This window comes from Cantharellus anzutake (genome assembly GCF_015039405.1).
Source record: "Cantharellus anzutake strain C23 chromosome Unknown EI90scaffold_349, whole genome shotgun sequence".
Classification (NCBI taxonomy): domain Eukaryota; kingdom Fungi; phylum Basidiomycota; class Agaricomycetes; order Cantharellales; family Hydnaceae; genus Cantharellus; species Cantharellus anzutake.
The window spans coordinates 1-13778 of record NW_024067299.1 but is presented as its reverse complement, the minus strand read 5'-3'; the positions used below and the strand labels follow the sequence as shown (position 1 = coordinate 13778).

Below are 13778 nucleotides of genomic sequence, written 5' to 3'. Positions count from 1 at the left end.
TTATCCATAAAACATTCAAATAGCGGATCAAAATCCGGGATGGAATTTGAAGAGTACGTCGGAAACAGAGAGGACACGTTGGACTCCATCGCTTCAGGGCTGCTGACAGGGGGAGTTGGGGGGGTCGACGCGTTACCTAGTCCAATCTGGCGTTGAGATGAGGCTTCCTGGTATCGGAGTGCCTGGGTGGCTCGGGTATTGAACCGGCTTAACGTGGCCCGTTCCAGTAAACGCGAAAAGCTCTCAGTCATGGGCAGTGGATCTATGAGAAAAGCCACTGAGATAAACATGGTGACTTATAGAATTTTGGCCCTTACGGTGAGTGGTGCGAGACGTCGCCGTTGCAATAGCCTGGCGGATCTCTTCGTGAGCAGCCTCACAAGCATAGTGACGCTGTGCGTAATTGTTGAGCCATGTTGGTAGTCCGTAATGCCACCAAGAAATAAATACCCACCCTTAGCCCAACTGGGACAGGCCCTACTCGCTCATGGCATCGCAACCGAAGACGGTTGCAGTCCGTGCAGGCAAAGCTTCCGGGAGGACGTGTGCATCCCTAGTAGCCGATGTCTAGTAAGGTTCTGCAAGGAAATCTGTTGAAAGTTAGACGGTACCTTTCCCCTGAGGCGACACACGAGACATCCTGCGGAGCGACGGCTTGGTATTGTGGTAGGCATGAACAGCGTTTAGGGAAGAGATGGAAGGGATTCTGAACCAGCAGAAAAAGATTATACCTCCCCTCACACCCATGATTGAGCCGTTAAATAGAGCAAAAAACAACAGTTGTAGCAGTGGCGTCGGAAATTGCAGGGCGCCCAACTTCCGCAACATCGCGTTCGTCGCGTGTGTCCAACGAATGAGGCCTTTCCATAGCAACCCACCGTCACTTGCTTGTAACATTTCCACAGCTTAGCAGGCCCTCTTCAGCATGGGTATTGCTCAACGGGGAGGGTGGGGGAAACGAGGATATTCCGATAAGGGGGAAGTGGTTCGCTGCTGCTGGGAAAAAGGAAAGGGGGGTACTGTACATATTGAGAAATTTAATTGAACAATCCCTTTCCCAAGCCATCTGGAATGTCTAGACCTGGGATGAATACCTATCTCACGCACGTCCCATACCTTAGTTCATTTGAAGAGGAACACTAAATGAGAGGGGTTCTAGGGTAAAAGGCATATATTGGAGGACCGCGTGGTGTATGGGAGATGAGGTTTCAGCAATGACGCCAAACGATTCGATTGGAGTCAGGCGCGAGGGGACGGCTGCAGCTGGCAATTGTCGCATCGACAGGGAAGAGGTCAACTCGTTCAGACTGAAACATTTCCTTCCTGAGTACAGTGCTTCTCGGATAGGATGTTCACGTCGTGACCAAGACACAAATGAGATGAGGAACTCAAACTCATCTGGTTCTTGCGAACGTCTGGTTAGCCATTGGGTCCGGAAGAGGCCGGTAGCTAATAACAAATTGGCGTGTGTGGGATGTTTCTAAATTTGGAAGCACTTAAACTGAGGTACATGCAAAATTTGCACAGAATATCCAGCGACGCGATCGAGTTCTGAACAAATCAGTCCGACGGCCATCAACGGAACCTGAGTTGCCGGTACATGAGGGTTGACTGAGAACAATATCGTTATATTGCATTCCATCAGCTATTTCCTATGTATATCGCCGATCACAGTGTATGAATTGTTTCTACACTTTCGCGCTTTCACGCGCATCCAAGTCGTCCAGTGTTGTTATGACCGTTACGGAGGGTTGTGCCGTAGGCCGGATCCCAGCCTCCACATGTACCGGCGGAATCAACCGATAGCCCTGTCACTTTTTCTCTGCAGCATACCTGCTTCGCAACCCCAATCATCAGTCGTGTTCGTTAGGCTGGCAACGCTGTCGATTCGGGTATATGCTCCACGAACGAATCGGGCTCCTGGATCGTGAGCCCGAAGTGCGGCAACGGGACGTCTGAGGCTCATCGATCCGGGCGGTACTGGTACTCCACCCACTAGTTCTAATGTCGATCTGTCCGTGACACGTCCAGGTGTGGTGTCTCATCCTCCGTGATGGCTTTATCCTCTTTACATCAGTAAGTCAGGAAATGACTATCATGGCCGAGAACCCGGTCCCCAGCCACACCCTAGCAGTTTGAAAAGTGTGCTTCCTCGTCTAGCGTTTTCCCTCACGTCATCTCTGCTAACTGCACTAGACAATGCGTATAGATGTTAGCATTCCTTTCTCTGTATCGGTATATCGCATCACTGATCACTTTCCAGGCGGAATTCATATGATGAGCGCAACCTTCTAAAGACAACGAGATTAAGCAACTTTTGGAGAAAGTGCTCGTATGTTTCTAAGATGGAAATTTTCTCAATTTGTTCGTAACTAATTACATAAAACTAGACTTCATGTAGCTGCCAGATTAAGCACCTATACTACATCGGACAACTCGTAACAAGCTGGAAAGCATCGTGTCCGACTAAAACTTTACATTCAGATTTCCGGCTCCTTCGTCACGCCCATGCTGCTCAGATATCAGCTTGTATTGTCGGGGGTTTGGGCTCAAAGTCGCGTGGCTGCGTTCGACCCAACACGCGTACAGCGCCAGTTCCGCAGTGCTTTCCGCTTTCCGCAAGGGGGATAAAATACCCAAGCCCCAACCCTCAGATCGCTCTTCCTACCACCTCATACCAATGAACTCCTACCCATCTGGAATGGTGCAGGACGGACATCAAGAGTCGCAAGCTCCCTTGGCACTGTTGACAGAAGACGGGCGCCCAGACGCCCAACGTCGGAAAAACAACAAGGCATGCCTCGGATGCCAAACAAATACCAGGTGATAATGCTGAACTGAGGGAAGATCCCAACTCCTGATGTTGAAACTTGACACAGGAAACGTCGCTGTGACAGAGATTGGAACAAGAAGGACGCGAAATGTTCACGATGTTTCGAATCCGGAATTCCTGTACGCTGGCCAAAATCAGGTCAGCCTCCACGCACTAAACCTGTTTAACTGCCTCAGTGTGAGAGAGGGAGGAACAAGCCTCATAAAGCTGCTGTGGACGTTGCTGGAACTCCGTCCAACATTATCAACGACGCTTCTCATGAAACAGACCCAAGTACGGAATCCTCTTTTCGTCGTTTGTAGCAGTCAATTTCATAACGGTCGAATAATGCATCACATCAGTTGACGCTGGCAACACAAGTGGTCACCATGATCGAGGACAAGGCTCTGAACCATCCCCCGTCTATGCTCTGCCATTAAATACCGACATATCCCTTGGCATTTGGCTTGCGGAATGCCACTTCCCAGGCATCTTCGATGTACAGCGATTCATGCAACGCTCAATGCTCTCAAGGGACGTGAACTCCGACGAGTACTGTAGTTTGATGTTGCATCGGGTCTTCCTTCTTAGCGCTAGCAAAAGCGCAGCAGAGTCTAGGAAGCTCCTGAGCGAAGCTTTGCGGGCCTTTTCCGACGAATTCGAGGAGCCTAGTATAGCCACCATCATGGCTACCACTCTCCTTTCATCGTTGCTATCCAAGGCGAAACCACAACTGGGTAAGTCTGTCTTCTATTTTGATATTCATTGGTTGTTACTCACCCCTTCAACAGCCGGGGACTTGCTAAGTAAGTTGCTTCGGGAGTGTATTTATGATTTCTGACAATTGCTGAATGTCAATTATGCTAGACAACGCCTTTGCATGTCAGGACCCCTCTTCAATTTCATATTCATGTGCTACACCACTGACTATATCATAGGGCTTGACTCGCACACGCAGCGTAACCTCCTCCAGAATGTATCCCTAAACAAGATTACCAAACTTTTAGAAAAGGTTCATGCTATTGTATGTTTTCAGAACGCAATGTTTTAATTTGTTCGTCGCTAAAAACCTGGCTTTAGGCGGAGGAAGAAGGGTTTAGGTTGCGCGCGCACCGCGATTACGGTGACGACCAGCTCTCGCTGACTACGTCGCAAGCGCGTGGGCAAGGGGCAGAATCGATCATTACCCACACGCCCACGCAAAGGGGTGCCAACATCAACGTTCCGTCGGAACAATTCGCCTCGTCTTTGCCTCCGAGACAGACCCCATCACAACCATCTTTGGGATACACCACTGCAGCTACATATCCATTCCCCTTGCCCAATATGCTCCCCCCAGGTGTCATTGATGGCGCTACAATGTCCTTTATGCCTCGGCACAGTGCATCAACCGACGGCATGCGCTGCCGGTTTGATACCTATCCTAGCGCTTCAGGCCCTAATAATCCTCTCATGCCTGTAACGGACCTACCACTACAGACAATGGATATGGGTGATCAGTCCTTGCCTGACGACCAAGGTGCACCAATTGTAATGAATTTTTCCAGTACTTGTCTGCTTACGATCTCTCCGAATAGCAGGGTTTTTATGGTGATGGTGGGAGTAGAGATGAGGCGGGCCGCGGGTGGGATGCTTTCGTTATGGGTCGGTGAAATGGAGGATCACAGTCGTTAAGAAGCATACGATACACTTCCTTTTCGTATTTATCGTGCGGGTTCACAACCATCTGCTGCAGGACAGGCCCAGATGTATCTACTGTGTCTCGATTTTACACTGTGTGTATGTGAGATTTCTCGATATTTTACTAGCTGCGGTTGGCACTGCAGGTCTTTTTGCCAAGTTGGTTTCCCACTCATGTATTTTCCAAGTTGGTCACGGCTTTCTCCCCTCATTAACTCATAGCCTCGCTCCATGGCCCTACAGGGGCGTGGAGAAATAATACATAGATCAACGCCCGCCAGCTAAGGCTGATGCTCGCACGGATCCGCAACCCCAACATGAACCACAACCTACCCTCCGACGGCGCGGGAGTGAATGCATCCGCCCTTGAGAATAAGAAGAAACGCAAGGCCACCAATCGCGGTTCTTCTCAGTCGCAAACAACAGGAATGCACGATTGGATGCCAGTGAACCTACAAAACCCCTCTGAGATAGTAATCCTAAATCCACCCCATGCTTTGTGACGTCGGAGGTCGCCGGAGGTCATGTGAGAATCAAAAAAAATTACATAATAACAATGAAATGTGTTCGCAGTCTGATTCCGGATGCCATTTTGTATGTAACTATTCATATTTATAATTGAACGAGGTTACTGTGTCAGTGAGGCTTTGGCCTAACGGCTAGTGCCGTCTGTGCAGTGTTGTACAGACCTGGTCGCAAATGGTCGCAAAGACCGAAGTCCGTGAGTCTGACCAGATGGTCACAAGTCTCTCCCACGGTCAGCGTAAGTCGGACTTTTCATCGGGGAATCCCCAGACTCCTTCCCAGTCGCTCACATGATTTCTCCGAGGTTTAGCCGCAACTTACGTTGGCCTCCGAAATCTGTCGAGCGACTGGTACAACTTGCAACACGTGATGTTCCCACGCTAAGTTGTAATGAGTTGTACATAGGTTACGGAATATAATTTTTAGTATTTACACATGCGGTCATTGCACCCAACCCAACCCATGGAGACTAAGGGAGCACATCCAAGGTTGTGAAGTCAATATCCGGGGGTGCGCGAAGTTTAACAGTTTATATATTACTTAGTTACCAGCCACTTGTTTGTGCCCGGTGGCATAAGTGGTATGGCGTTAGCTGAGGCCATGTAGTCTTTTTAAGTGGCACATGTTCAATTCTCACTTAGGCAAACTTTTTTTGGGCCCTCCCATGGAATAATTGTTTGAAATGGTTGTTTTCTGTATACTAAGGAATGGAGGGTATGAAAAAAAAAAGTTTCCTAAGTGAGAATTGAACATGTGCCACTTAAAAAGACTGCATAGCCTCAGCTAACGCCATACCACTTATGCCACCGGGCACAAACAAGTAGCTGGTAACTAAGTAATATATAAACCGTTAAACTTCGCGCACCCCCGGATATTGACTTCACAACCTTGGATGTGCTCCCTTAGTCTCCACGGGTTGGGTTGGGTGCAATGACCGCATGTGTAAATACTAAAAATTATATTCCGTAACCTATGTACAACTCATTACAACTTAGCGTGGGAACATCACGTGTTGCAAGTTGTACCAGTCGCTCGACAGATTTCGGAGGCCAACGTAAGTTGCAGCTAAACCTCGGAGAAATCATGTGAGCGACTGGGAAGGAGTCTGATACATACATCGCATTAATTTGTTTTAAGTATTCATCAAACGGCAAACATACGAGCATGGACATCCCTCATGCATTCGATCCTGTCACCTGATGACATAAACCATGGCCACCATCTTTGCGCGGAGTCTACCCTCAAGATCCCCCCAAGTTCCATTTTCCATTCCTCCCAAAGTATCTATTTACAACCTAGGGTGTAAGTTTACAGGGGAAAAGGGTACGAGATATTTTCAATTTGATGCGAGATTCAATGTGGGACTCCTTTACTGGGTCCAGGGTGAGCGGAACTTAGTGCTAGAAATCTTAACATGAGAAGACCTAGATGGGAGCTCAGAGATGGTGGCAGAATGGAATGTTTGTGGTGACACGTCAAACGCTTGTAGCTAAATCCGTTAGTCCGTTATAACTCCGTTAGTTCAGACCTGACGGACTGAGACACCCAGTCCGACCCCGATCTGACCCGGAGTCCCCGTGACCACGAGTCTGACTTGGTCTTGTGCAACACTGATAATGGTCAACGTATTAGTTCAAGTGCCGCGGGCATGCTTGCATTTAACCAAAGGCCCAGCTTTTCCCGTCTGGTGTTGGGCCCTAATGCCCCCTACGCCATGTCCAACGTGGTAGGATAGTCTTTGGCGCTGAGATTTTGCCCTTCTTGTGCTAGCGCTTCAGCCGCACAAGGCCCAAGAACACCTCCTTTTCGCTCTCCAGTGTCCCCCCCCCCCAGTTTCTTCGAACGAGCTACCGGAGGAATTGAAAACAGGAGGCGGAATTTAGTCATGTTACATCGCTTCCCTGCCTCGCTTCCTTTCCGCTCCTATGAGGCCTATGAGCAGGAAAGCTACTCCAGATACCACATCGACATGTAATTTCTCTTTCCATCGGCTCTCATATAAGGCACTTCGCCTTCTCATGTCGGAGCCAAGGTATAGAACTTTCCCCAATCCAACATTTCAAACATCTATCATGTCATTTGCCCACGCAGCAACTCCCGATACACGAGGGACCACTGCTGGGTGCCTAGTGTGCGACCTCAGGGGCGAGGTACAAGCGAACGTTCAGCCTTTCTTGCGTTGTCTGATCAGCCATCCCTTAGATATGCGTACGCCCTCCCGGAAGCCACGTCTGCATCGATTGCCACTACTTCCAGATACAGTGCCATGGGCAGGGGCCGACTCCATCCGAGATGAAGGTAGGGTTTTACCAGTGGGTCGCAGACTGCGAACATTACTCAAAAATTGTGCAGAGTCACTATTCCTATCAAGCTGCCTGCGAGGAGATCTACGAGGCCATTAACAATGCCAATTCCCGCAACACTCACGGTAAGAGTCAAAATGTAACTCGCCTGCAGTTATCTCAATGGCTTGATCGTTCATAGATCGCTTGCCCGCGACCAAGAGATTTTCGGATTTACTAGAACAGGCAAAGCTGGGTTTAGCCAATACCCTAGTCACTCAAGCCCAATGCCAAGGAACCCTACCCTACCGGTGGAGTGGCACGTCGACTCCTGCAGCCTCCTTTGCCAGCGCCTCGGGAATAATGGAATCGACACCCTTTGAGCCCATCCCCGAATTCGTCCTATCCCCTCTATCCCCGGCCTACACCTCAAATCTTATCCTAGATTTCGACTCCACGCCCGGGCCTGGACATCTCAATCCCATGAATCTCCTGGACGGCGCTCCAGATCATGTGTTGTATCCCAGAAACTCGAGTTTATCAGGGATCACCGAGCAGAACATGCACGATTCGAAAGAACACCCTCATCATCCAAGTCCACTGACACTTGCGTGCCTTGATCCATGCGCCACCTCATCGCAAATTCAACCCGACATTCATGTAATCATCGAGAGCTTGAGGCTGTTCTTGTGGCACTACGGATACGAGCTTGTTCGTGTCAAGTGAACGTGTCGTGGAGTCGTTGGAGGGTGAAATGCGATGTCGTGAAATGTTCTGATCTTCCGCCACTACGTTAGAGAATTATTCCGCTGCTGGGTGGCCGATTTTCTCATGATGTGTCTGCGATATGCGTTCTGGTTAGCGCGAACAACTATACCGTTTCTTAGCTAGTATACCCCACTTAATTTCGCTGGAAACACGCACGCCTGACGCCCTCCTAACCAACTGTATACATTTTTCGTTCGGAGCACCCCACGCGTCGTGAATTGAAACCGTCAGCCATCTTCGTGAAGCTGAAGCAATCACCTACTCGAGCTGTAAGAAAGTAGGGAATGCCAAACCTCAGTGCACATGGACCCCCCACACTATGGAAGCCGTTGGGGTTCGACCAACAAAAATAAATATATAATGAATGTAGGGCATGTACAGCAAACCCTTCATACAGGCACTACTGCACACTCTAACACAGCTGATCTTAAGCCGCATGCTTATCCTCCTTCATTGCATCTTGTTTCACGGCTTCATCATGAAAACCGGTACAAGCTCTGGTAACCTGCCTAGTACAAGCTCGTAAGAGTGCAAGCCCGAGCCCTCACAACACATGGATGAAATGACAATATGACAATATACTTAAGGCAACCGCGAAACCAAATATTAAACAAAGGAAATACAAAGATGCTTGCACACCAAGGACACCTGAAAGTTCAAGCAGTGGCATTCCGAAATTTGAAGCGCGCACTCCTGGCAGCGTTTGGAATGACCCGCTGGTTAGCGCGGGGTTCCAAATATTAATATTCCTATCCCTCGTTTGTACAGCATTTCTCCTTCGCTCAAAACATCCGGGTATCCATTTGTTCCTATCAATGCCAACACTAACTTCTAAGTCTGTAGCACAACGTGAAGGTATCATTCCCGACTCTCTTGACCGGCCCTGTCTAGACCGATCTTTGTCGGACAACGTGTTCTACTCGTACGCACGTAGCCGGGCGCGAAGTTGCTGATTCTCTTCAACGACAGCTTGTAAGCGCGTGTTCGCCTCTTGCAGTGCAAGTTTGGTTTCTGCAAGGTCTCTCGCGTTATCCTCTTGAATTTCGCCAGCTCCCACTGCGACACCTAGTAAGTCGAAACCTCAGCCTAGCATTGTGTGCTAGAATTCACAGAACTGACCCCCAACCAGCTTGACCAGCCGCCAGAGACGCAGGATAATAAGCAAAGCGGCAAGCTCCCTTTCCTTTCCCCTCAGCACTACCTCCAGGACGAATGTGGTAATGATGATGACGCCATCGAAGAAATGCAGGCTGGCGTGAGGTGCAGGTCCGAATGGCCAATAATTCTTCCAACCGAGTGACCATATTGTGAGTGGAATTTCAAGAACGAATAGACAAGTTATGACGAGGGATATGAGCGCTGTCACGTTGAGCCAGATAGGTGCGTCTTCACCCTCTACGGGTGTGCATGTAGGTGATAAGAGAGAATAGGCCACTACAGGGAAGCTCAGCATTGGGTCAATATGGGTAAGTCATAGTATCGAGTACTCAACGGTCAGCTAAAACACACGCAGCATCTACAGCAATCTTTCGGTCATGTAAGTAACCATGGCCATGCCAGCAGAAGCAAACCGAGTACCAGTGAGATAATTAACGTATGTGTACGAGGCGATTCCAAGGTCTCTGCAGTCCATTCCTGCCACTGTTTGACTCTGCTCTCAGCTTCCCCGTCCCCATTCTCTAGATCATAATAATCTTGTCTTGGAAGCAGAGGTTCAGCTTCAGGGGGACTTGACATGGCCACGCAACAAGACCTCCGTTGAGGGTGCTTATTCTTAGATTCCGGCGCTCTTAATTAGATTTCTGGCCGGGATATGATCCCACGATGCGGCAAATGCCGAAGTGAGAAGTCACGAGGACAACGGCAGCACATATATTCATCCTCAGTGAACTAAGGAACAAATAATCCATGCACAGTCCCTTAAGTATGCTGCCCGATTGAAAGCGTTGAATGTGGATTGTTTTGGTATTTGCAAGCTGTTGTGCATGCAAGGATTAGCGTTGTGCCGAGCCTGAGTCCCACGGTATGGCGCGCTTTAGGCAGGTCACCAGCCTCTATTAAAATAGAGGCGCGCTTCAATGTCGACATGCCTTTAGGTGCTGTCGGCCTGCAGTATGATAGGTTGCCTCGTTCACCATTCTTCTGCCAGATTTACTCTCTCGAGTACTATTGGAATATCAATGTGCATGCGTACTGATATTTTCTTTATTGACACGATATCAATTGAGGATATCATATATACCTTTTTGTCTTGATGCACTCTTCATTGCCGGTTATAGCAGGCAGTCGCTATAAGTGATATTAGCGCTAGGTGTATAAAACACACTGTGCGCGGAAATTTTTCACACCCCCTCAGTTCTCTTGTTCGAGACTGAGGTGATATCCTTTTTATTCCTTGTATGCGAGTTCTGACTGTATTTACAGACCGCACGTATAGGTAAAGGAACAATAAACTTAGTTCTCTTGTTCGAGACTGAGACCGCACGTATAGCTTATTTACTTTAAGTACTGCTACTTCACTCAAGCATAAGTGAAGGTTCAAGCCCTTAGGTATATGGATAACTCTTTTCGGATCTTACAACCTGGCGCTGGACCATACTGTTCCACTTCTTCGGTTGGCGATGTGGAATAAAGATCCCCACATGGATCAACCATTTGGAGAGAAATTGGTAGTGCCATGATGTAAGTGTCACTGGAGGTCATTCTGCGAGGTTGTACACCAGCTGTTGTAAACGCGGCATTCCAAATATGGTAACCCGCTTCAGCGGTTCACTCGCAACCCAGATGTAATATAGAAAGAAATATAACTAAAATACACACAGCGCTCCAGCGCCCATATTTATACTTCTCAACAATATTCTAGGCTCTTCTATGCCCAGCGCTTACACAGGCACCTAGTAACCCCTAGAATATTCCCGGATATTCCGGTTCAGTTTCATCATGTGACTCGTATTCCAACACCAGCACACTAACGAGTTTGTTTCAGGGTTGTTTAAGCTAAAGGGCGTTCGATGCTCCTCCATTACCATTCCAAATCCTTGCAAGCCGCGATGTATGAGGCGGTGCCTTACCTGATTTTTGACCAAGCAATGCATAGATGTTCTATTCACATCGTTTGTCCCACATGTCTACAGTCTGAAATCTGGTACCACACCAGACTCCTTCCCAGTCGCTCACATGATTTCTCCGAGGTTTAGCCGCAACTTACGTTGCCCTCCGAAATCTGTCAAGCGACTGGTACAACTTGCAACACGTGATGTTCCCACGCTAAGTTGTAATGAGTTGTACATAGGTTACGGAATATAATTTTTAGTATTTATGCATGCAGTCATTGCACCCAACCCAACCCGTGGAGACTAAGGGAGCACATCCAAGGTTGTGAAGTCAATATCTGGGGGTGTGCGAAGTTTAACAGTTTATATATTACTTAGTTACCAGTCACTTGTTTGTGCCCGGTGGCATAAGTGGTGTAGCATTAGCTGAGGCTATGCAGTCTTTTTAAGTGGCACATGTTCAATTCTCACTTAGGGAAACTTTTTTTGGGCCCTCCCATGGAATAATTGTGTGAAATGGTTGTTTTCTGTACACTAAGGAATGGAGGGTATGAAAAAAAAAGTTTCCTAAGTGAGAATTGAACATGTGCCACTTAAAAACACTACATAGCCTCAGCTAATGCTATACCACTTATACCACCAGGCACAAACAAGTGACTGGTAACTAAGTAATATATAAACTGTTAAACTTCGCGCACCCCCAGATATTGACTTCATGTCAGGGCACACCCCACCTGACCCTGCACTGCGCTGCCCTACTCCGCTCCCCCGCTATCACTCCCTGTTTCTTCTTTCCCCTTTTCCTTCTTTCTTTCTATTTCCGTTCCATGGTCGACTTCCCCTTCTCTATGTATTACTACACACCTAACCCCGCTCCCCGATCGCCGTGCCTGCCGTGCGCATTCCCGCTCACAGAGTGGCACACCTCTGGGATCTCCCATGGAGATACCCAGGGGAGTGTGGCTATGTGCGGGGATGACGTGGCTCCTCCCATGTGACCCCAACCGCATGTATATAATAGCACCTGGGGTGGGAACAGAAGAAGCAGCCTTCTTCTCAACTTCCCACTTCAGGTAAGTACTGTAGCTTCCCCTTTTAATGATAATTCAACTTCCCACTTCAGACTAAGTGGTCAGGGATGCTCACCCCATAACGGGACCGCCGCTACGCATAGCCGACATCTGTCCCATCGGGTCCCTCGCACCGGGACCTCGCCGCTTTCGGAGCTGTCCCTGACACTTCACAACCTTGGATGTGCTCCCTTAGTCTCCATGGGTTGGGTTGGGTGCAATGACCACATGCATAAACTAGAGTGCTCAGCCTTGCTTCGCCAAACCTGCACAGCGTGCATGCATTAATTTAGCATAAATTTTAATCCAAAAGACTTACAATACTTTCAAGCAGATAGCATCCCAGCCCCTTCGATGTGTAAGAGCATTTTTTTGTCTACCCATCACGCTGCTTTCATCTTACAACTCCCTTCGTCATCATTCTTATGTCTTATTCATCTCCCCTCGCTGCCGTACTCGAACACTGACATGCATGAGTGTTGTACTGGAGAGAAGAAATAACCGATATAACTGAAATATGTCGGAAAAAACCGAAATCCGTGGAAATGCATTGCAACACAATGCAATGCCCAAAACGGGTAAGTGGCAATGCAACCGTGGTGTCGAACACTTGATGTTGCAATGGCTAGGTCCATGTTGCAACGGCTAGGTCCATGTTGCAGCGGCTAAGTCCGTGTTGCAATGGCTAGGTCTGTCATATCCATACAATCCTGACCTCTGCTCCAGGCTCCTGGAACTCCAAACCTGACTTCTGGAGCCCTACTTCCCTTCCGTCACCTTCTCCTTGCCGACTCCCAAGAGGTTATCCCACCTCCAGCTCCAACACCACCTTCGGTCCGACTCTGGAACATTCCGGGTCCAACCCCAACCTCGACACCTTCCAGACAAGTATGCAACACCTATGCTCCCAACTCCGGACTTCCGCTCCGGAATCCCGTTTGCGTCTCTGTCTCCGGAACCTCCGGTCTTAGCTCTGACCTCGGACTTTGACCCCACCTCCGCTTATACCCATTGTATTGGTTAGCTCATTCCATTTAATTATGTTTGCCAATATTCCGGAGTTTAACTTCCGAGTTCGGACTTTCCGGACTTACTCCGGACCTTGCAACTATTGCATTGTCCATTTCAATTCCGCTATTCTCCCTCATTCCTATTTGGGCTGCTGCTTCCTTCTATTTCAGTCAGCTAGCCATTCCCAACTCCCATCCTCCTTCCTTCCTCCTTGGGCCTTGGCCCTTCATTCCTCCTTTTGGAAACACCATTGAGTCAAACACTTGACCCTCGGTGTTGTTCCTCTTTCCATCTCCCTTTGTCTCCTTTTGTCCTACCCTTGTTCCTTTTGATTCCGGACCCCTCCTTATATACAATGTACCTAGTAACTTGTAACCTCAGTCCGAAATCGACTTGAATTCCCCCAAGAGACTTTCCCTCTGCTAGATCCGAAATTAGGGACCCCCAGGACAACCAGCAATGGCACAGCGCTCCGCATGAGTCGCTGAGGCCAAGGTCCTTCCACGCTAAGTCTCCGATTCCGCTCTGGAGTCGTCCGAATCCGCCCATTCTAACAAGGTCCATGTTGCAATATGAT

General features: G+C 48.6%; 4 protein-coding genes across 4 annotated transcripts; 2 read left to right on the top strand and 2 right to left on the bottom strand.

The window, feature by feature from the left end:
• Positions 1-136: 136 nt before the first annotated feature.
• On the bottom strand, positions 137-1139 carry EI90DRAFT_3296775 (uncharacterized protein; the record flags this gene model as incomplete). Its single annotated transcript, XM_039067480.1, has 4 exons — positions 612-1139; positions 455-553; positions 318-393; positions 137-262 (listed from the first exon to the last, which is right to left on the bottom strand). Coding segments are annotated over exons 1-4 (363 nt in total), but the record flags the coding sequence as incomplete, so codon positions are not given.
• A 2200-nt stretch (positions 1140-3339) lies between these two features.
• EI90DRAFT_1531122 (uncharacterized protein) lies at positions 3340-4623 on the top strand. Its single transcript, XM_039051872.1, has 4 exons — positions 3340-3549; positions 3604-3694; positions 3751-3836; positions 3893-4623. Exons 2-4 carry the CDS (start codon positions 3664-3666, stop codon positions 4484-4486), a joined length of 711 nt encoding a protein of 236 aa, XP_038907437.1. The 5' UTR covers positions 3340-3549; positions 3604-3663; the 3' UTR covers positions 4487-4623.
• A 2188-nt stretch (positions 4624-6811) lies between these two features.
• EI90DRAFT_3162013 (uncharacterized protein) lies at positions 6812-8298 on the top strand. The gene is made up of 4 exons (XM_039066278.1): positions 6812-7167; positions 7220-7315; positions 7370-7445; positions 7502-8298. Exons 1-4 carry the CDS (start codon positions 6943-6945, stop codon positions 8023-8025), a joined length of 921 nt encoding a protein of 306 aa, XP_038907436.1. The 5' UTR covers positions 6812-6942; the 3' UTR covers positions 8026-8298.
• A 361-nt stretch (positions 8299-8659) lies between these two features.
• On the bottom strand, positions 8660-9889 carry EI90DRAFT_3105772 (uncharacterized protein). Its single transcript, XM_039062612.1, has 4 exons — positions 9646-9889; positions 9560-9593; positions 9187-9501; positions 8660-9132 (listed from the first exon to the last, which is right to left on the bottom strand). The coding sequence occupies exons 1-4, from the start codon at positions 9802-9804 to the stop codon at positions 8984-8986; spliced, it is 657 nt and encodes a 218-aa protein (XP_038907435.1). The 5' UTR covers positions 9805-9889; the 3' UTR covers positions 8660-8983.
• Between the last annotated feature and the right edge of the window lie 3889 nt (positions 9890-13778).

Excerpts from the sequence above, each read along its gene's own strand:
- EI90DRAFT_1531122 (XM_039051872.1), top strand. The coding sequence starts at position 3,664 with ATGTCAATTATGCTAGACAACGCCTTTGCAT. Across the intron at positions 3,695-3,750 it reads GCTAGACAACGCCTTTGCAT|GGCTTGACTCGCACACGCAG; the intron begins GTCAGGACCCCT and ends ACTATATCATAG. Across the intron at positions 3,837-3,892 it reads TAGAAAAGGTTCATGCTATT|GCGGAGGAAGAAGGGTTTAG; the intron begins GTATGTTTTCAG and ends ACCTGGCTTTAG.
- EI90DRAFT_3162013 (XM_039066278.1), top strand. The coding sequence starts at position 6,943 with ATGAGGCCTATGAGCAGGAAAGCTACTCCAGATACCACATCGACATGT. Across the intron at positions 7,316-7,369 it reads CGACTCCATCCGAGATGAAG|AGTCACTATTCCTATCAAGC; the intron begins GTAGGGTTTTAC and ends AAAATTGTGCAG. Across the intron at positions 7,446-7,501 it reads CAATTCCCGCAACACTCACG|ATCGCTTGCCCGCGACCAAG; the intron begins GTAAGAGTCAAA and ends GATCGTTCATAG.
- EI90DRAFT_3105772 (XM_039062612.1), bottom strand. The coding sequence starts at position 9,804 with ATGTCAAGTCCCCCTGAAGCTGAACCTCTGCTTCCAAGACAAGATTAT. Across the intron at positions 9,594-9,645 it reads ATACGTTAATTATCTCACTG|ATTGCTGTAGATGCTGCGTG; the intron begins GTACTCGGTTTG and ends CATGACCGAAAG. Across the intron at positions 9,133-9,186 it reads GCTGGTCAAGCTGGTTGGGG|GTGTCGCAGTGGGAGCTGGC; the intron begins GTCAGTTCTGTG and ends TCGACTTACTAG.